The sequence below is a fragment of the Entelurus aequoreus genome, linkage group LG14, assembly GCF_033978785.1.
Source record: "Entelurus aequoreus isolate RoL-2023_Sb linkage group LG14, RoL_Eaeq_v1.1, whole genome shotgun sequence".
NCBI lineage: Eukaryota > Metazoa > Chordata > Actinopteri > Syngnathiformes > Syngnathidae > Entelurus > Entelurus aequoreus.
The window spans coordinates 6,165,185-6,187,086 of NC_084744.1; the positions used below are offsets into that span (position 1 = coordinate 6,165,185).

General features: G+C 39.9%; 1 protein-coding gene across 1 annotated transcript in view; it reads left to right on the forward strand.

The window, feature by feature from the left end:
• The window catches only part of LOC133664326 (RNA-binding motif, single-stranded-interacting protein 1-like), an 81,131-nt gene that overhangs the window by 32,853 nt on the left and 26,376 nt on the right, over nucleotides 1-21,902 (forward strand). The window contains exons 4-6 of the mRNA XM_062068842.1: nucleotides 2,261-2,352; nucleotides 9,843-10,000; nucleotides 21,775-21,854. Coding sequence (XP_061924826.1) covers nucleotides 2,261-2,352; nucleotides 9,843-10,000; nucleotides 21,775-21,854 — 330 coding nt within the window. The remainder of the gene's footprint in view (nucleotides 1-2,260; nucleotides 2,353-9,842; nucleotides 10,001-21,774; nucleotides 21,855-21,902) is intronic.

A 21,902-nucleotide genomic window follows, 5' to 3' on the forward strand; every position in this document is an offset into this window, starting at 1 on the left:
CTAATGGAGGAGGAAAAAAAGTCCTCCTTTCTGTCCAACACCACAATGAAAGTGCTTGCTTTTTGCCATCTTATTTGTCCATACTCCTTTTTATTCACTTTACAAGAATTATTTGGCGGAAAACTCCGTAGGTTTCTAGCTTTCTGAGACTCTTATTTTGTTAGCGCAGGCAGGATGAAGCGGGCGCTTTTATTGTGAAGACAGGAACCGCGCAGTCGGTCTTTAGAGTTTTGACAAGGGTCTGTTGAGACAAGAAAAGTGTTTCTCGCCTTCCTGTCGGTCGTTTTTTCTTAATAATGAGCTCACAATGTTGTTTTGTATACTGTATAGGATTGCTTATTATTTCTATTGGATAGTAGTCTGTTTATTTCAATTCTTATTATTCATCTTTATTACTTCTTGTGTAATTTAGTTTTATCCCATATTTGTTTCCACTGCCGCACCTTAAATTGGAGTCCTTAATCTCCTTATATGCAAATATAATGACAATAAAGTCCATTCTATTCTATTCTATTTCATTCTATTCTATATTGGTATATTAATACATAAATAAGTACTATATTAATACATAAATAAGTACTATATTGGTATATTAATACATAAATAAGTACTATATTGGTATATTAATCCATACATAAGTACTATATTGGTGTATTAATACATAAATAAGTACTATATTGGTATATTAATACATAAATAAGTACTATATTGATATATTAATACATAATTAAGTACTATATTGGTATATTAATACATAAATAAGTACTATATTGGTATATTAATACATAAATAAGTACTATATAGGTATATTAATACATAAATAAGTACTATATTGGTATATTAATACATAAATAAGTACTATATTGGTATATTAATTAATAAATAAGTACTATATTGGTATATTAATGCATAAATAAGTACTATATAGGTATATTAATACATAAATAAGTACTATATTGATATATTAATACATAAATAAGTACTATATTGGTATATTAATACATACATAAGTACTATATTGGTATATCAATTCATAAATACGTACTATATTGGTATATTAATACATAAATAAGTACTGTATTGGTATATTAATTAATAAATAAGTACTATATTGGTATATTAATACATAAATAAGTACTATATTGGTATATTAATACATACATAAGTACTATATTGGTATATTAATACATACATAAGTACTATATTGGTATAATAATACATAATTAAGTACTATATTGGTATATTAATACATAAATAACTACTATATTGGTATATTAATACATAAATAAGTACTATATAGGTGTATTAATACATAAATAAGTACTATATTGGTATATTAATACATAAATAAGTACTATATTGGTATATTAATTAATAAATAAGTACTATATTGGTATATTAATACATAAATAAATACTATATATGTATATTAATACATAAATAAATACTATATTGATATATTAATACATAAATAAGTACTATATTGGTATATTAATACATACATAAGTACTATATTGGTATATCAATTCATAAATAAGTACTATATTGGTATATTAATACATAAATAAGTACTATATTGGTATATTAATACATAAATAAGTACTATATTGGTATATTAATTCATAAATAAGTACTATATTGGTATATTAATACATAAATAAGTACTATATTGGTATATTAATACATAAATAAGTACTATATATGTATATTAATACATAAATACGTACTATATTGATATATTAATACATAAATAAGTACTATATTGGTATATTAATACATACATAAGTACTATATTGGTATATCAATTCAGAAATACGTACTATATTGGTATATTAATACATAAATAAGTACTGTATTGGTATATTAATTAATAAATAAGTACTATATTGGTATATTAATACATAAATAAGTACTATATTGATTTATATACTATATTATATTTCAAGATATTAGAGCACACAGATGCTAAATGGCTTTTCAGCTTATACAGCACTGACACGGTCACCTTTATTTAGTTAAATGTGCTAAAAATAGCCTCCGTAGGAGCCCAGGGACTATGGCTTCACCCCGTTGGTACACCACACAACAAAGAGCTGACCTCAGCAAGTAACATCACTCTGGTATCTGCATCCTCAGCCTTTTTGTTTTTTTTTGTTGCCAACATTCTGCCACGCACATGCAAATGTACAGTATCTACACGTACTTTGTCGGCACATACTGATGGACTAGCGTTGTTCTACCGTCCTCCTTGTCTCCTCAGGGTATGGCTTTGTGGACTTTGATAGTCCGGCTGCAGCCCAGAAAGCCGTGACTGCCCTCAAGAGCAGCGGGGTTCAGGCTCAGATGGCAAAGGTGAGAGTTGAGTATCGTGGTTGTACTTCATGTACGCGTCTCTCCAAGGACTTTGTACACCAGGAAGTCAAAATGAATACAAATGTTTCCCCTCTGAACAGGTTTTTAGTATACGCATCATTGTGGAGGAGACCCAAGCTTTTATACATTTATATATATATATATATATATATATATATATATATATATATATATATATATATATATATATATATATATATATATATATATATATATATATATATATATATATATATATATACATTGATCTAAACATGCTTCACTACACACCGTAGGAGGATACAAAAGCTAGCACGCCTGAATGTAAACAAATGCCATGGGTGGATCTACACCGGACATCCACTGTAATGATACCAAGTACAAGAGTGTATCTAGTCGATACGACTGTGGTTACATCGATATTTTTTAGCATCACAAAATATTTTTTTCACGTGTGGGGGGGGTCTCAGCTTGCAGACGGACCACTCCGGACAGGACGTGCAGGTAGGAACATGATTTATTCTCAGAAATCGAACAAGTACCAAAAACTGAAAACAAGCCGGAGGAAAAACGTGCCGATCGCACTCGAAGCTAAGGCTAACACTTAGCATAGGCTTGAAGACAAGGAATACTCACGTAATAGTAGCATGAGCACACAAAGAAGCCAGGCTGACTGACCGGCAAAGGCAGGCTTAAATAATGCCTCTGATTAGTGCTCGGGAAACAGGTGAGCGTCCCGAACACCAATCAGAGGCAAGTGGAAATAATAGGTAACCATGGTAACTAAAAACAAACACAATGGTGCTCAAAAACAGGAACTAAGGGAGTCCAAAACTAACAGAAAATTAAAGCTGCAAGCAGCGATGGACGGGACCGACTTTTGCTGGTGTTTCCTGCCTTTACCCATTTAACATATCTTTACCTGCTCATTACCTACCTTCCCTGCATCCTGGGGACACACTGGTGCTTCTTTCTTTCACCCATACAACATATCTATGTAATCATGTAATTGAACCTTCTCTGCATAGTAAGGTCACGCTGGTACTTCCTGCCTTTACCCATTCAACCTATATTCACCCGCACATTACCTAGCTTCTCTGCATAGTGGGGTCACGCTTGTGCTTTCTGCCTTTACCCATGCAACATATCTTCACCTGCACATTACCTACCTTGTCTGCATTGCCTCGACCACACCTGCGCGAACTTCTTTCACCCATGCAACATAGCTTCACCTGCACATTACCTACCTTCTCTGCATAGTGGGGTCACGCTGGTGCTTCCTGCCTTTACCCATTCAACAATCTTCACCCGCACATTACCTACTTGCTCTGCATCCTCGGGTCACGCTGGTGCTTCCTGCCATCCCCCAGTCAACATATCTTTACCTGCACATTACCTACCTTCTCTGTATCCTGGAGTCAAACTGGTGCCTCCTTCTTTCACCCAGTCAACATATCTTTACCCGCACAGTACCTACCTTCTCTGCATTGTGTGGTCACGCTGGTGCTTCCTGCTTTTAAGCGGCCATCTTGAGACGGCAGCAGCGCAGCAGCGGTTCTTTGAGGGCTCGTAAAATCCAAACCGGAGCAGTTATCAAAACTCCTTCGTCAACTTTTAATCAGAAGGGTTCACTCTCTCTCCTGTGCTAGTTTGAAGCCAACACGACAAACGCGCTCAGAGGGGATAATGTTTAAAAAAAAGTGACTGTTTTTAACCCAACTTTTATTTTGAAGGGGGAATTGCAAACTTCCTGTTGATTTTTGCTGGGGGTTGTCAATTTATGAAATGTAGGTCTAAGTGAGACCTACATAGAGGTTTTTGTTTCATGTCTCTGTTTTCTTCCTAGGAGCAGTTTTGTCTGTGGTTTATTCCTAGGGGGCGCTAGAGCGCAATTTTAAGTTTTGGGGTTTGCTTTTTTTATTAGATGGCAATTTTCGCCAGTCCTGATGTGTGTGTCCAGTTTGGTGAGTTTTGAAGCATGTTAAGGGGGTCAAATTACAGCTCAAAGAGTCAAAAGTGCCTGTTTTTACTAAACTTTTGTTTTGAAAGGGGAATTGCCAACTTCCTGTTGATTTTTGCTGAAAGATGTCAGTGTATGAAATCTAGGTCTAAGTGAGACCTACATAGAGGTTTTTGTTTCATGTCTCTACGACATTTCTACTGGAAGTTACAGGCAGTTTTGTCTGTGTTTTTTCCTAGGGGGCGCTAGAGCGCAATTTAATTTTTTTTTATTTTATTTTTTTTTATTTTATTAGATGGCAATTTTCGCCAGTCCTGATGTGTGTGTCAAATTTGGTGAATTTTGAAGCATGTTAAGGGGGTCAAATTACAGCTCAAAGAGGCGGCGGTATAATAAAGAATAATAATAAAATGCACAAAATACAATAGGGTCCTCTGTCCCAAAGGGACATTGCGGTCCCTAATAACAAAACATGATCCGGGCCACGGATCATGACACTTTTTTCCTTTTTTAAAAATGTATATAATGTTTATAAAGTCATGAAATACGTCCCTGGACACATAGACTTAGACAAACTTTAATGATCCACAAGGGAAATTGTTCCACACAGTAGCTCAGTTACAAAGGATGGAAAGTGTAAGGATGGAAAGGACAATGCAGGTATAAAATAGACTAAAACTGTACCGTAGTAGCAATATAAAATGGAACATATATGTAATAATTACATAATATATGTACAGTATATGATATATACTGATATATTATATTATGAGGACTTTGAATGAGACCAATGTATGATCCTGTAACTACTTGGTATCGGATCGATACCTAAATGTGTGGTATCGTCCAAAACTAATGTAAAGTATCAAAGAAGAGAAGAATAAGTGATTATTACATTTGAACAGAAGTGTAGATAGAACATGTTGAAACAGAAAATAAGCAGATATTAACAGTAAATGAACAAGTGGATTAATAAACCATTTTTACAGTTTGTCCCTCATAATGTGTACAAAATAATAGGTGTATAAATGACACAATATGTTACTGCATAGACTAATTAGGAGTCTTTGTTTGTTTACTTACTACTAAAAGACAAGTTCCTGTGGCAGTGGGGGCGTGGCTATGGGTGTGGTCATCATGACATCATCGAGTAATTTGCATAATTTACTACAATGATATGATTTTCTCTAAAAAGGCTCAAGAAATGTATACTTACTAATTAATAATAACAGTTTTGTTTTAAACGTCCATCCATCCATCCATTTTACAATATAATTACAACACTTTATGTACATATTTATATACAGATTTGAACAATAAGTTATTCACTGAAATATATTTATTAATTGTGGTTCTTAAAAAAAATATATATCTTATAAAATATAAAAGCTAAAATGTCTCTTAAAGCTCTGCCCCTTTAATTAGTGCATACTACATAATTTAACTTTAGCCTACTACCACAACCATATTATTTACCAGCAACATAAAGTGAAACAGAGGCAGAGGTGTCCTGCCACAGTCAGTAACAAATAAACAGAAAACAGTAGTGGTGGTAGATAGACACAGAGCTTCATCAAACATCTGATCCACTGAACAAAGAGCTCCAAAAAAAAAATACAAAAAAATAATAATAATTATAAAAAAAATAAAATAAAAATAAAAAATATATATATTTGTGGCGGACGTAATTCTTTCGTGGCGGGCCGCCACAAATAAATGAATGTGTGGGAAACACTGTGTCTAGTATGTTCACTATTTTTATTTAAGGACTAAATTACAATAATAAACATATGTTTCATGTACACTAAGATATTTTTTTTTGTTCAAATGAAGACAATAATGACATTTTTTTGTGGTCCCCTTTATTTAAAAAAGTGCCGAAAAGTATTGGAATACATTTTGGTAGCGGTACTAAAATATTGGTATGGGGACAACGCTAGTTTGAGTGTTTGTGGACTCCATAAAGAAGTTAGCTGTGTGAGGACGTGTCACACAACTATTTAGTCCCTTGTGGCGTGGTCATGTTGAGGGTTTAGTCCCATGTGGCGTGGTCATGTTGAGGGTTTAGTCCCTTGTGGCGTGGTCATGTTGAGGGTTTAGTCCCTCGTGGGGTGGTCATGTTGAGGGTTTAGTCCCTCGTGGGGTGGTCATGTTGAGGGTTTAGTCCCTCGTGGCGTGGTCATGTTGAGGGTTTAGTCCCTCGTGGCGTGGTCATGTTGAGGGTTTAGTCCCTCGTGGCGTGGTCATGTTGAGGGTTTAGTCCCTCGTGGCGTGTTCATGTTGAGGGTTTAGTCCCTCGTGGCGTGGTCATGTTGAGGGTTTAGTCCCTGGTGGCGTGGTCATGTTGAGGGTTTAGTCCCTCGTGGCGTGGTCATGTTGAGGGTTTAGTCCCTCGTGGCGTGGTCATGTTGAGGGTTTAGTCCCTCGTGGCGTGGTCATGTTGAGGGTTTAGTCCCTCGTGGCGTGGTCATGTTGAGGGTTTAGTCCCTCGTGGCGTGGTCATGTTGAGGGTTTAGTCCCTCGTGGCGTGGTCATGTTGAGGGTTTAGTCCCTCGTGGCGTGGTCATGTTGAGGGTTTAGTCCCTCGTGGCGTGGTCATGTTGAGGGTTTAGTCCCTCGTGGCGTGGTCATGTTGAGGGTTTAGTCCCTTGTGGCGTGGTCATGTTGAGGGTTTAGTCCCTTGTGGCGTGGTCATGTTGAGGGTTTAGTCCCTTGTGGTGTGGTCATGTTGAGGGTTTAGTCCCTTGTGGCGTGGTCATGTTGAGGGTTTAGTCCCTCGTGGCGTGGTCATGTTGAGGGTTTAGTCCCTTGTGGCGTGGTCATGTTGAGGGTTTAGTCCCTTGTGGCGTGGTCATGTTGAGGGTTTAGTCCCTTGTGGCGTGGTCATGTTGAGGGTTTAGTCCCTTGTGGTGTGGTCATGTTGAGGGTTTAGTCCCTTGTGGCGTGGTCATGTTGAGGGTTTAGTCCCTTGTGGCGTGGTCATGTTGAGGGTTTAGTCCCTCGTGGCGTGGTCATGTTGAGGGTTTAGTCCCTCGTGGCGTGGTCATGTTGAGGGTTTAGTCCCTCGTGGCGTGGTCATGTTCAGGGTTTAGTCCCTCGTGACGTGGTCATGTTGAGGGTTTAGTCCCTCGTGGCGTGGTCATGTTGAGGGTTTAGTCCCTCGTGGCGTGGTCATGTTGAGGGTTTAGTCCCTCGTGGCGTGGTCATGTTGAGGGTTTAGTCCCTCGTGGCGTGGTCATGTTGAGGGTTTAGTCCCTCGTGGCGTGGTCATGTTGAGGGTTTAGTCCCTCGTGGCGTGGTCATGTTGAGGGTTTAGTCCCTTGTGGCGTGGTCATGTTGAGGGTTTAGTCCCTTGTGGCGTGGTCATGTTGAGGGTTTAGTCCCTCGTGGCGTGGTCATGTTGAGGGTTTAGTCCCTCGTGGCGTGGTCATGTTGAGGGTTTAGTCCCTTGTGGCGTGGTCATGTTGAGGGTTTAGTCCCTTGTGGCGTGGTCATGTTGAGGGTTTAGTCCCTCGTGGCGTGGTCATGTTGAGGGTTTAGTCCTTTGTGGCGTGGTCATGTTGAGGGTTTAGTCCCTTGTGGCGTGGTCATGTTGAGGGTTTAGTCCCTCGTGGCGTGGTCATGTTGAGGGTTTAGTCCCTCGTGGCGTGGTCATGTTGAGGGTTTAGTCCTTTGTGGCGTGGTCATGTTGAGGGTTTAGTCCCTTGTGGCGTGGTCATGTTGAGGGTTTAGTCCCTTGTGGCGTGGTCATGTTGAGGGTTTAGTCCCTTGTGGCGTGGTCATGTTGAGGGTTTAGTCCCTTGTGGCGTGGTCATGTTGAGGGTTTAGTCCCTTGTGGCGTGGTCATGTTGAGGGTTTAGTCCCTCGTGGCGTGGTCATGTTGAGGGTTTAGTCCCTCGTGGCGTGGTCATGTTGAGGGTTTAGTCTCTTGTGGCGTGGTCATGTTGAGGGTTTAGTCTCTTGTGGCGTGGTCATGTTGAGGGTTTAGTCCCTTGTGGCGTGGTCATGTTGAGGGTTTAGTCCCTCGTGGCGTGGTCATGTTGAGGGTTTAGTCCCTTGTGGCGTGGTCATGTTGAGGGTTTAGTCCCTTGTGGCGTGGTCATGTTGAGGGTTTAGTCCCTTGTGGCGTGGTCATGTTGAGGGTTTAGTCCCTTGTGGTGTGGTCATGTTGAGGGTTTAGTCCCTTGTGGCGTGGTCATGTTGAGGGTTTAGTCCCTTGTGGCGTGGTCATGTTGAGGGTTTAGTCCCTTGTGGCGTGGTCATGTTGAGGGTTTAGTCCCTTGTGGCGTGGTCATGTTGAGGGTTTAGTCCCTTGTGGCGTGGTCATGTTGAGGGTTTAGTCCCTTGTGGCGTGGTCATGTTGAGGGTTTAGTCCCTTGTGGCGTGGTCATGTTGAGGGTTTAGTCCCTCGTGGCGTGGTCATGTTGAGGGTTTAGTCCCTCGTGGCGTGGTCATGTTGAGGGTTTAGTCCCTCGTGGCGTGGTCATGTTCAGGGTTTAGTCCCTCGTGACGTGGTCATGTTGAGGGTTTAGTCCCTCGTGGCGTGGTCATGTTGAGGGTTTAGTCCCTTGTGGCGTGGTCATGTTGAGGGTTTAGTCCCTTGTGGCGTGGTCATGTTGAGGGTTTAGTCCCTCGTGGCGTGGTCATGTTGAGGGTTTAGTCCCTCGTGGCGTGGTCATGTTGAAGGTTTAGTCCCTCGTGGCGTGGTCATGTTGAGGGTTTAGTCCCTCGTGGCGTGGTCATGTTGAGGGTTTAGTCCCTCGTGGCGTGGTCATGTTGAGGGTTTAGTCCCTTGTGGCGTGGTCATGTTGAGGGTTTAGTCCCTTGTGGCGTGGTCATGTTGAGGGTTTAGTCCCTCGTGGCGTGGTCATGTTGAGGGTTTAGTCCCTCGTGGCGTGGTCATGTTGAGGGTTTAGTCCCTTGTGGCGTGGTCATGTTGAGGGTTTAGTCCCTTGTGGCGTGGTCATGTTGAGGGTTTAGTCCCTCGTGGCGTGGTCATGTTGAGGCTGCACAGTAGAAAAGCTGTAGATGACACCTGAGACTTGGTGTCGACACTCTGGGAATGTCAAACCGCACTCGTCCCAATCAGACTAATTAAAGATGCAAATGAGGCGGTGTACGTGCTGAAGAGGCACTCAGATCGGCGTCCTCAGATCCAAACGTCGTGCAGTTTTGACATGAGCGGAGCAGCGAGATGCTGGGACTCCGCCCCTCTGGTCTCACTCAACCAGTCAAGAACCAGTTTATTGGCTCTTTTCTTCGGCTCCTTCCTTGTTTGAACAGTGAAATGTTGACGTTTCTGCTGGCGTGTCACCGTGGCGACCGTCTGGCGCCGGATGCTATGATGAATAATAATGTCGTCTCACCTTTGTGCTGATGCGTGAGAAGAGTAATGAGCCTCCAGGACGGCGTGCCACTCAATAAGTCTTCATACTTGTGATAATCCTGCGGCTAGAGCGAGCCCTAGACCACTTTGTTGTCTCGCCGGGGGTTTTGAAATGACAGGTGTCACTCTCTCTGTGCCCCCCAGCAACAAGAACAAGACCCGACCAACTTGTACATCTCCAACCTGCCTCTGTCCATGGATGAGCAGGAACTGGAGAACATGCTCAAGCACTTCGGCCAGGTCGTCTCCACTCGCATCCTGAGGGACTCCAGTGGAGTCAGCAGAGGAGTCGGCTTTGCCAGGTCTCACTTTTATGTCTTAGTTACACAGCTCACCTTGTTGGGATTATAATGTATATATATATATATATATATATATATATATATATATATATATATATATATATATATATATATATATATATATATATATATATATATATATATATATATATATATATGTATGTATGTATGTATGTATGTATGTATGTATGTATGTATGTATGTATGTATGTATGTATGTATGTATGTATGTATGTATGTATATATATATATATATATATATATATATATATATATATATATATATATATATATATATATATATATATATATATATATATATATATATATATATATATATATATATATTTTATATATATATATATTTATTTATATATGTGTAAAAATGTGTATATATGTATGTGTATATATATGTATATGTGTATACATATGTATGTATATATGAATGTGTATGTACAGTATATGAATATATACATATATATACGGTATATATATATATATATATATATACATATGTATGTATATATGTACGTATACGTGTGTATATGTACAGTATATGTACAATATATATACTTTTATATATATATATACTTATATATATATATATATATATATATATATATATATATATATATATATATATATATATATATATATATATATATATATATATATATATATATATATATCAATCAATCAATGTTTATTTATATAGCCCTAAATCACAAGTGTCTCAAAGGGCTGTACAAGCCACAACGACATCCTCGGTACAGAGCCCACATACGGGCAAGGAAAAACTCACCCCAGTGGGACGTCGGTGAATGACTATGAGAAACCTTGGAGAGGACCGCATATGTGGGTAACCCCCCCCCTCTATGGGAGACCGAAAGCAACGGATGTCGAGTGGGTCTGACATAACATTGTGAAAGTCCAGTCCACAGTGGATCCAACACATCAGCGGGAGTCCAGTCCACAGCGGGGCCAACAGGAAACCATCCCGAGCGGAGACGGGTCAGCAGCGCAGAGATGTCCCCAACCGATGCACAGGCTAGTGGTCCACCCGGGGTCCCGGCTCTGGACAGCCAGCACTTCATCCATGGCCACCGGACCTATGCAACTCCCCCTCGCAAGGGACAGGGGAGAAGAGGAGAGAAGAAAAGAAACGGCAGATCAACTGGTCTAAAAAAGGGGGGGTCTATTTAAAGGCTAGATTATACAAATGAGTTTTAAGATGGGACTTAAATGCTTCTACTGAGGTAGGATCTCTAACTGTTACCGGGAGGGCATTCCATAGTATTGGAGCCCGAATAGAAAACGCTCTATAGCCCGCAGACTTTTTTTTGGCTCTGGGAATCACTAATAAGCCGGAGTTCTTTGAACGCAGATTTCTTGTCGGGACATATGGTACAATGCAATCGGCGAGATAGGCTGGAGCTAAACCGTGTAATATTTTATACGTAAGTAGTAAAACCTTAAAGTCGCATCTTAGGTGCACAGGAAGCCAGTGCAAGTGAGCCAGTATAGGCGTAATATGATCAAACTTTCTTGTTTTTGTCAAAAGCCTTGCAGCCGCATTTTGTACCAACTGTAATCTTTTAATGCTAGACATAGGGAGGCCCGAAAATAATACGTTACAGTAATCGAGACGAGACGTAACGAACGCATGAATAATGATCTCAGCGTCGCTAGTGGACAAGATGGAACGAATTTTAGCGATATTACGGAGATGAAAGAAGGCCGTTTTAGTAACACTCTTAATGTGCGACTCAAACGAGAGAGTTGGGTCGAAGATAATACCCAGATATATATATATATATATATATATATATATATATATATATATATATATATATATATATATATATATATATATATATATATATATATATATATATATATATATATATATATATATATATATATATATATATATATATATATATATATATATATATATATATATATATATTAGGGCTGCAACAACTAATCGATTAAATCGATTACAATCGAATATAAAAATAGTTGGCGATTAATTTAGTCATCGATTCGTTGGATCTATGCTATGCGCATGCGCAGAGGCTACTTTTTAAATTTTAATTTTTTTTATTTAAAACATTTTTTTTTGTAAACCTTTATTTATAAACTGCAACATTTACAAACAGCTGAGAAACAATAATCAAAATAAGTATGGTGCCAGTATGCAGTTTTTTTCCCCCAATAAAATACTGGAAAGGATAGAAATATAGTTTGTCTCTTTTATCCGATTAATAATCGATTAATCGAAGTAATAATCGACAGATTAATCGATTATTAAATTAGTTGTTAGTTGCAGCCCTAATATATATATATATATATATATATATATATATATATATATATATATATATATATATATATATATATATATATATATATATATATATATATATATATATATATATATATATATATATATATATATATATATATATATATATATTTATATATATATAGCTTACTTATTTTTTTTCTGGACTCTAGAGTGCACTGGTTTATAAGCCGCACCCACTAAATTTTAAAAGAAAAATATTAGCTGCACTCGACTATAAGCCGCAAATATTTGTTGTGAAATAAGTGTGAAAATATTTACTAAACGTTTATTTACATACCTTAATTTTTTCCAAACGGTTTCTGTAACACGGCAGTAAAACGGCCGATCAGACAAAACAGAAGTCATGGTCATGGACCCGCTGGCTGCGCAAGCTAGCTCTCCAATCAGCTAAACAGACTCAATAACTCCATGCTGACGTTTTTTGCGAATTTACTGAGGAATTTGCGAAACTGAAACGGTTGTAAGATAATAACACTAAGACAGACACCCGTAAACGTGTTAGCATATTAGCTAACACTAACGACGCTGGCTTCGTTACATTACGATAACAGACATCACACACAGGACAGCTTAGTCAGCAAGATTTTTTTTATCATATTTCAAAACTTACAAACTTTGCTTGGAGTGATTTATGACGAAGTAGATACGCTATGGACAACTGGAAGACGGAAACTTCCAGTTCAAAGCTCCAAACAGATAAAAGATAGCGCCATAGCACAAACAATGACACACCTTTTTACTGTCTTTCTTATTATTTGTTTGAACTATATGCATAATGGCACTGTTTTTTAAGCCGCACACTGAAATCGAAGTAAGATGAAATATCTCAAATAAGGCTGATTTTTGCTTATTTTCCGTCTGATAAGATAATTCTTCTCACTAAGCAGATTTTACGTTAGAGTGTTTTACTTGTTTTAAGGGTTTTGGTCCTAAATGATGTCAGTAAGAGCTTGTTGCTGAGATTCTATGAGCTATATTGAGTAAAACATGCTTGAAAGTAGAACATCAACTGTTACAAAGCTGTGTCATCAACTCCAAAGGCTTAGTGGCCACATGCGTGGACAGCACCTTTCAGCTCTTATTTCCAAAATTGTGTACACTACTGAATTGGGGTCTTAAAGGCCTACTGAAATGATTTTTTTTAATTTAAACGGGGATAGCAGATCTATTCTATGTGTCATACTTGATCATTTCGCGATATTGCCATATTTTTGCTGAAAGGATTTAGTATAGAACATCGACGATAAAGATTGCAACTTTTGGTATCTGATAAAAAAAAGGCTTGCCCCTACCGGAAGTAGCGTGACGTAGTCAGTTGAACATATACGCAAAGTTCCCTATTGTTTACAATGATGGCCGCATGAAGTGAGAGAGATTCGGACCGAGAAAGCGACAATTTCCCCATTAATTTGAGCGAGGATGAAAGATTTGTGGATGAGTAAAGTGCAAGTGAAGGACTAGTGGGGAGTTGAAGCTATTCAGATAGGGAAGATGCTGTGAGAGCCGGGGGTGACCTGATATTCAGCTGGGAATGACTACAACAGTAAATAAACACAAGACATATATATACTCTATTAGCCACAACACAACCAGGCTTATATTTAATATGCCACAAATTAATCCTGCATAAAAACACCTGCGTGTTTGTTATGCTAGCTCCTAGCTCCTCTGCTAGCTCCTAGCTCCATAGAACACGCCAATACAATTCAAACACCTGATCAACACACACAATCACTCAGCCCAAAAGACCGTTCACCTAACCCAAGGTTCATAAAGCTTATATATTTTTAAAAAGTTACGTACATACGCAAAAAAAAGTTGCGCACATACGGTCAAGCGATCAAATGTTTAGAAGCCAAAGCTGCATACTCACAGTAGCACGTCTGCGTCTTTGTCATCCAAATCAAAGTAATCCTGGTAAGAGTCTGTGTTGTCCCAGTTCTCTACAGGCGTCTGTGTATCGAAGTCAAAAGTCCTCCTGGTTAGAGTCTCTGTTATCCGAGTTCTTCCATCTTGACTGCATCTTTCGGGAATGTAAACAAAGAAGCGCCGGCTGTGTACTGTTGTTGCTGACTACGTTCGAAAAATACGTCCATTTCGCACCGACAACTTTCTTCTTTGCTTGCTCAGCTTCCTTCTCCATAATGCAATGAACATGATTGCAACAGATTCACGAACACAGATGTCCAGAATACTGTGGAATTATGAAATGAAAACAGAGCTTTTTCGTATTGGCTTCAATGTGGAAGGCATACCCGTGTTCGCCGGGCTACGTCACGCGCATACGTCATCCTCAGAGGCGTTTCGAACCGGAAGTTTAGCGGCAAATTTAAAATGTCACTTTATAAGTTAACCCGGCCGTATTGGCATGTGTTATAATGTTAAGATTTCATCATTGATATATAAACTATCAGACTGCGTGGTCGCTAGTAGTGGGTTTCAGTAGGCCTTTAAGGCCACTTATGAGGACACTTACACTGCCATCTGGCTGTGTCAGAAGAGTACAACATACAATGGAATTTGGAGAAAAAAAAGTGTACAAATAAGAATCAGCATGTCACTAAACATGAAGTACACGTTTGTGTACTTATGGACTAAGTACATCAGATAAAAAGATGATTTTTAGTTTTTATTCTAATTAGGGTCCAATAAGCCGAAATAGCAAAGATAAATAAAAAAAAAGCATGTAAACAAACGGCTTGGGCCTTAAAGGCCTACTGAAAGCCACTACTAGCGACCACGCAGTCTGATAGTTTATACATCAATGATGAAATCTTGACATTGCAACACATGCCAATACGGCCGGGTTAACTTATAAAGTGACATTTTAAATTTCCCGCTAAACTTCCGGTTGAAAACGCCTTTGGATGATGACGTATGCGCGTGACGTAGCCGGTGAAACAGTAGTATGGCTCCCCCATTAAAGCCAATACAAAATAGCTCTGTTTTCATTTCTTAATTCCACAGTATTCTGGACATCTGTGTTGGTGAATCTTTTGCAATTTGTTTAATGAACAATGAAGACAGCAAAGAAGAAAGCTGTAGGTGGGATCGGTGTATTAGCGGCTGGCTGCAGCAACACAACCGGGAGGACTTTATGAGTTGGATAGCAGACGCGCTAGCCGGCGAACTCACCTTAACCACATCTGTGATCTGGTGAAGTCCTTCATCGCACCGTCGATCGCTAGAACGCAGGTGAGCACGGGTGTTGATGAGCAGATGAGGGCTGGCTGGCGTAAGTGGAGAGCTAATGTTTTTAGCATAGCTCTGTGAAGTCCGGTTGCTAAGTTAGCTTCAATGGCGTCGTTAGCAACAACATTGTTAACCTTCGCCAGCCTGGAAAGCATTAACCGTGTATTTACATGTCCACGGTTTAATAGTATTGTTGATTTTCTATCTATCCTTCCAGTCAGGGGTTTATGTATTTTGTTTCTATATGCAGTTAAGCACGATGCTATCACGTTAGCTCGTAGCTAAAGTGTTTCACCGATGTATTGTCGTGGAGATAAAAGTCACTGTGAATGTCCATTTCGCGTTCTCGACTCTCATTTTCAAGAGGATATAGTATCCCAGGTGGTTTAAAATACAAATCCGTGATCCACAATAGAAAAAGGAGAGAGTGTGGAATCCAATGAGCCAGCTTGTACCTAAAAGATATGTCTTGAACTGCACTCTAGTCCTTCACTCTCACGTTCCTCATCCGCAAATCTTTCATCCTCGCTCAAATTAATGGGGAAATCGTCGCTTTCTCGGTCCGAATCGCTGTCACTTCTGGCCGACATCACTCTAAACAATAGAGAAGTTTGCGGAAATGTTCAACTGACTACGTCACGCTACTTTCGGTAGGGGGCAAGCCTTTTTTTTTTAATCAAATACCAAAAGTTGCGATCTTCATCGTTGTTGTTCTCTACTAAATCCTCTCAGCGAAAATATGGCAATATCGCGAAATGATCAAGTATGACACATGGAATAGATCTGCTATCCCCGTTTAAATAAAAACATTTCATTTCAGTAGGCCTTTAAGATTAACACTCACAAGTATAAAACTACTTTTTTAAAGTAATAATTTCTTACTTCAAGCATGAAAAAAAAAATCATGCTGCCGAGCGCATATCATTATGTCAAGATAATGGCACTAGCATTTACTTCATTTAAGAGTATTTTTCAACATATTGAGCAAAAAGGTTTCTTTTTTTTTTTTTCTACCAAGAAAAGTGCCGTATTTTAAAGGTATTTTTGGGTTCATTGAGGTTAGCTAACTTTACTTGTTTTGGAAAGTCTTGACAAGCCGAATTTTCTTGTTCTATTGGCAGATCATTTTGCTTATTTCAAATAAAATACCCCTCATTTTATTTTATTTGTTCTTGTTTTTGAACACTGACCTTTTGCAGTGCAGGGTACAAAGCGTAGGGAAAAAGTAGCGGTTTATAATCGGTAATTTCCAGTATATACAAACCCCGTTTCCATATGAGTTGGGAAATTGTGTTAGATGTAAATATAAACGGAATACAATGATTTGCAAATCCTTTTCAAGCCATATTCAGTTGAATATGCTACAAAGACAACATATTTGATGTTCAAACTCATAAACTTCATTTTTTTTTTTTTGCAAATAATCATTAACTTAGAATTTCATGGCTGCAACACGTGCCAAAGTAGTTGGGAAAGGGCATGTTCACCACTGTGTTACATCACCTTTTCTTTTAACAACACTCAGTAAAGGTTTGGGAAGTGAGGAGACACATTTTTGAAGCTTCTCAAGTGGAATTCTTTCCCATTCTTGCTTGATGTACAGCTTAAGTTGTTCAACAGTCCGGGGGTCTCCCTTCTGCTATTTTAGGTGCCACACATTTTCAATGGGAGACAGGTCTGGACTACAGGCAGGCCAGTCTAGTACCCGCACTCTTTTACTACGAAGCCACGCTGTTGTAGAACGTGGCTTGGCATTGTCTTGCTGAAATAAGCAGGGGCGGCCGTGATAACGTTGCATATGTTGCTCCAAAAGCTGTATGTACCTTTCAGCATTAATGGTGCCTTCACAGATGTGTAAGTTACCCATGTCTTAGGCACTAATACACCCCCATACCATCACACATGCTGCCTTTTACACTTTGACCCTAGAACAATCCGGATGGTTCTTTTCCTCTTTGGTCCGGAAGACACGTCGTCCACAGTTTCCAAAAACAATTTGAAATGTGGACTCGTCAGACCACAGAACACTTTTCCACTTTGTATCAGTCCATCTTAGATGAGCTCAGGCCCAGCGAAGCCGACGGCGTTTCTGGGTGTTGTTGATAAACGGTTTTGGCCTCGCATAGGAGAGTTTTAACTTGCACTTACAGATGTAGCGAACAACTGTAGTTACTGACAGTGGGTTTCTGAGCCCATGTGGTGATATCCTTTACACACTGATGTGGCTTGTTGATGCAGTACAGCCTGAGGGATGGAAGGTCACGGGCTTAGCCGCTCACGTGCAGTGATGTCTCCAGATTCTCTGAACCCTTTGATGGTATTACGGACCGTAGATGTGGTGATATCCTTTACACACTGATGTGGCTTGTTGATGCAGTACAGCCTGAGGGATGGAAGGCCACGGGCTTAGCCGCTCACGTGCAGTGATGTCTCCAGATTCTCTGAACCCTTTGATGGTATTACGGACCGTAGATGTGGTGATATCCTTTACACACTGATGTGGCTTGTTGATGCAGTACAGCCTGAGGGATGGAAGGTCACGGGCTTAGCCGCTTACGTGCAGTGATGTCTCCAGATTCTCTGAACCCTTTGATGGTATTACGGACCGTAGATGTGGTGATATCCTTTACACACTGATGTGGCTTGTTGATGCAGTACAGCCTGAGGGATGGAAGGTCACGGGCTTAGCCGCTTACGTGCAGTGATGTCTCCAGATTCTCTGAACCCTTTGATGGTATTACGGACCGTAGATGTGGTGATATCCTTTACACACTGATGTGGCTTGTTGATGCAGTACAGCCTGAGGGATGGAAGGTCACGGGCTTAGCCGCTTACGTGCAGTGATTTCTCCAGATTCTCTGAACCCTTTGATGGTATTACGGACCGTAGATGTGGTGATATCCTTTACACACTGATGTGGCTTGTTGATGCAGTACAGCCTGAGGGATGGAAGGTCACGGGCTTAGCCGCTTACGTGCAGTGATGTCTCCAGATTCTCTGAACCCTTTGATGGTATTACGGACCGTAGATGTGGTGATATCCTTTACACACTGACGTGGCTTGTTGATGCAGTACAGCCTGAGGGATGGAAGGTCACGGGCTTAGCCGCTTACGTGCAGTGATTTCTCCAGATTCTCTGAACCCTTTGATGGTATTACGGACCGTAGATGTGGTGATATCCTTTACACACTGACGTGGCTTGTTGATGCAGTACAGCCTGAGGGATGGAAGGTCACGGGCTTAGCCGCTTACGTGCAGTGATTTCTCCAGATTCTCTGAACCCTTTGATGGTATTACGGACCGTAGATGTGGTGATATCCTTTACACACTGACGTGGCTTGTTGATGCAGTACAGCCTGAGGGATGGAAGGTCACGGGCTTAGCCGCTTACGTGCAGTGATTTCTCCAGATTCTCTGAACCCTTTGATGGTATTACGGACCGTAGATGTGGTGATATCCTTTACACACTGACGTGGCTTGTTGATGCAGTACAGCCTGAGGGATGGAAGGTCACGGGCTTAGCCGCTTACGTGCAGTGATGTCTCCAGATTCTCTGAACCCTTTGATGGTATTACGGACCGTAGATGTGGTGATATCCTTTACACACTGACGTGGCTTGTTGATGCAGTACAGCCTGAGGGATGGAAGGTCACGGGCTTAGCCGCTTACGTGCAGTGATTTCTCCAGATTCTCTGAACCCTTTGATGATATTACGGAGCGTAGATGGTGAAATCCCTAAATTCCTTGCAATAGCTGGTTGAGAAAGGTTTTTCTTAAACTGTTCAACAATTTGCTCAGGCATTTGTTGACAAAGTGGTGACCCTCGCCCCATCCTTGTTTGTGAATGACTGAGCATTTCATGGAAGCTACTTTTAAACCCAATCATGGCACCCACCTGTTCCCAATTAGCCTGTTCACCTGTGGGATGTTCCAAATAAGTCTTTGATGAGCATTCCTCAACTTTATCAGTATTTATTGCCACCTTTCCCAATTTCTTTGTCACGTGTTGCTGCCATCAAATTCTAAAGTTGATGATTATTTGCAAAAAAACATTTTTTTTATGAGTTTGAACATCAAATATGTTGTCTTTGTAGCATATTCAACTGAATATGGCTTGAAAATGATTTGCAAATCATTGTATTCCGTTTATATTTACATCTAACACAATTTCCCAACTCCTATGGAAACGGGGTTTGTATATGCACAATCCCACCATAAAAGTCAGTATATAAAAGCTGTGTCAAAAAAGATCAGGCTTTCAGTGGTGAGCAGATAAAGACATCCCACCCTAATTGAAACTTTGCACCTTTTTATAAATAGCTGCACATTTGCGTCCTAAATGTCAAGAGCAGGAAAAGTTGAAAGGTTCGCAGGATGGAGGACACTGAAGAGACGTTGCCTCGGTTCTGTGGAAGTGAGACACATGGAGATTATAACATGTAAGAGTTTTCATTCACACTGTGAGAGAGGACAACGTGTTCATTGTGTCCTGCTCACTAATCAGAGGAAGGCCTTTCCAATATTGCAGCTGATTATTGGAATGAGCTTTGAGGACGACTCAGTGGAGTTGTTGCAAAGAAACACTTTTCTGACTTGCTCCGTGTCGACACTGAAGGCTTCTTTCATGGACAAACTACAAAAGCAGTGAAGTTGTCACGTTTAAATGCTAAATAAAAAGAGAATACAACAAATCCTTTTCAACTTATATTCAATTAAATAGACTGCAAAGACAAGATATTTCATGTTCACTCTGCAAATAATCATGAACTTAGAATTTAATGGCAGCAACACATTGCAAAAAAGGCATGTTTACCACTGTGTTACATGGCCTTTCCTTTTAACAACACTCGGTAAAGGTTTGGGAACTGAGGAGACACATTTTGGAAGTGGAATTCTTTCCCATTCTTGCTTGATGTACAGCTTAAGTTGTTCAACGGGAGACAGTCCTGGACTACAGGCAGGCCAGTCTACTATTTTACTATGAAGCTGTTGTAACACGTGGCTTGGCATCATCTTGCTGAAATAAGCAGGGGCGGCCGTGATAACGTTGCATATGTTGCTCCAAAAGCTGTATGTACCTTTCAGCATTAAATGGTGCCTTCACAGATGTGTAAGTTACCCATTTCTTAGGCACTAATACACCCCCATACCATCACACATGCTGACTTTTACACTTTGACTCTTGAACAGTCCGGATGGTTCTTTTCCTCTTTGTCCACAGTTTCCAAAAAACAATTTGAAATGTGGACTCCTCATGACCACGGAACACTTTTCCACTTTGCATCAGTCCATCTTAGATGAGCTCGGGCGGCGTTTCTGGGTGTTGTTGATAAATGGCTGTGGCTTTGCATAGTAGAGTTTTAACTTGCACTTAAAGATGTAGCGAGTTACTGACTGGTTTTCTGAGGTGTTCCTGAGCCCATGTGGTGATATCCTTTACACACAGATGTCACTTTTTGACGCGGTGCCGCCTGAGGGATCCAAGGTGCGTAATATCATGGCTTACGTGCAGTGATTTCTCCAGATTCTCTGAACCTTTTGATGATATTACGGAGCGTAGATGGTGAAATCCCTAAATTCCTTGCAATAGCTGGTTGAGAAATGTTGTCCTTAAACAATTTGCTCAGGCATTTGTTGACAAAGTGGTGACCCTCGCCCCGTCCTTGTTTGTGAACGACTGAGCATTTCATGGAAGTCTGCTTTTATACCCAATCATGGCACCCACCTGTTCCCAATGAGCCTGTTCACCTGTGGGATGTTCCAATTAAGTGTTTTATGAGTATTCCTCAACGTTCTCGGTCTTTTTTGCCACTTGTGCCAGCTTTTTTCAAACATGTTGCAGGCATCAAATCCCAAGTGAGCTAATAATTGCAAAAAAATAACAAAGTTTACCAGTTTGAACATTAAATATCTTGTCTTTGCAGTCTATTCAGTTGAATATAAGTTGAAAAGGATTTACAAATCATTGTATTCTCTTTTTATTTACCATTTACACAACTTGACAACTTCACTGCTTTTGGAGTTTGTATTAAATATTAAATTAAAAATACAAAAGTGCATATTTGACTGAAGCACGTGCCGTCATCTCCCGTGTGAATAGTCTGACAGTGACTGAGTCACTTAATTAGAGTGCAGCGTGGGCTTGCACCAGTCCAGCTTGTTTTCTGCGTACTTAACTTTCTCATCTGCCTCATGTCTCTCGTCACCTCAGGATGGAGTCGACAGAAAAATGCGACGCAGTCATTTCCCACTTCAATGGCAAGTTCATGAAGACGCCCGCAGGTGTGCCAGGTAAGAACCGTACTGCTGGGGAACACATGCAGACATTAGTCACATGTC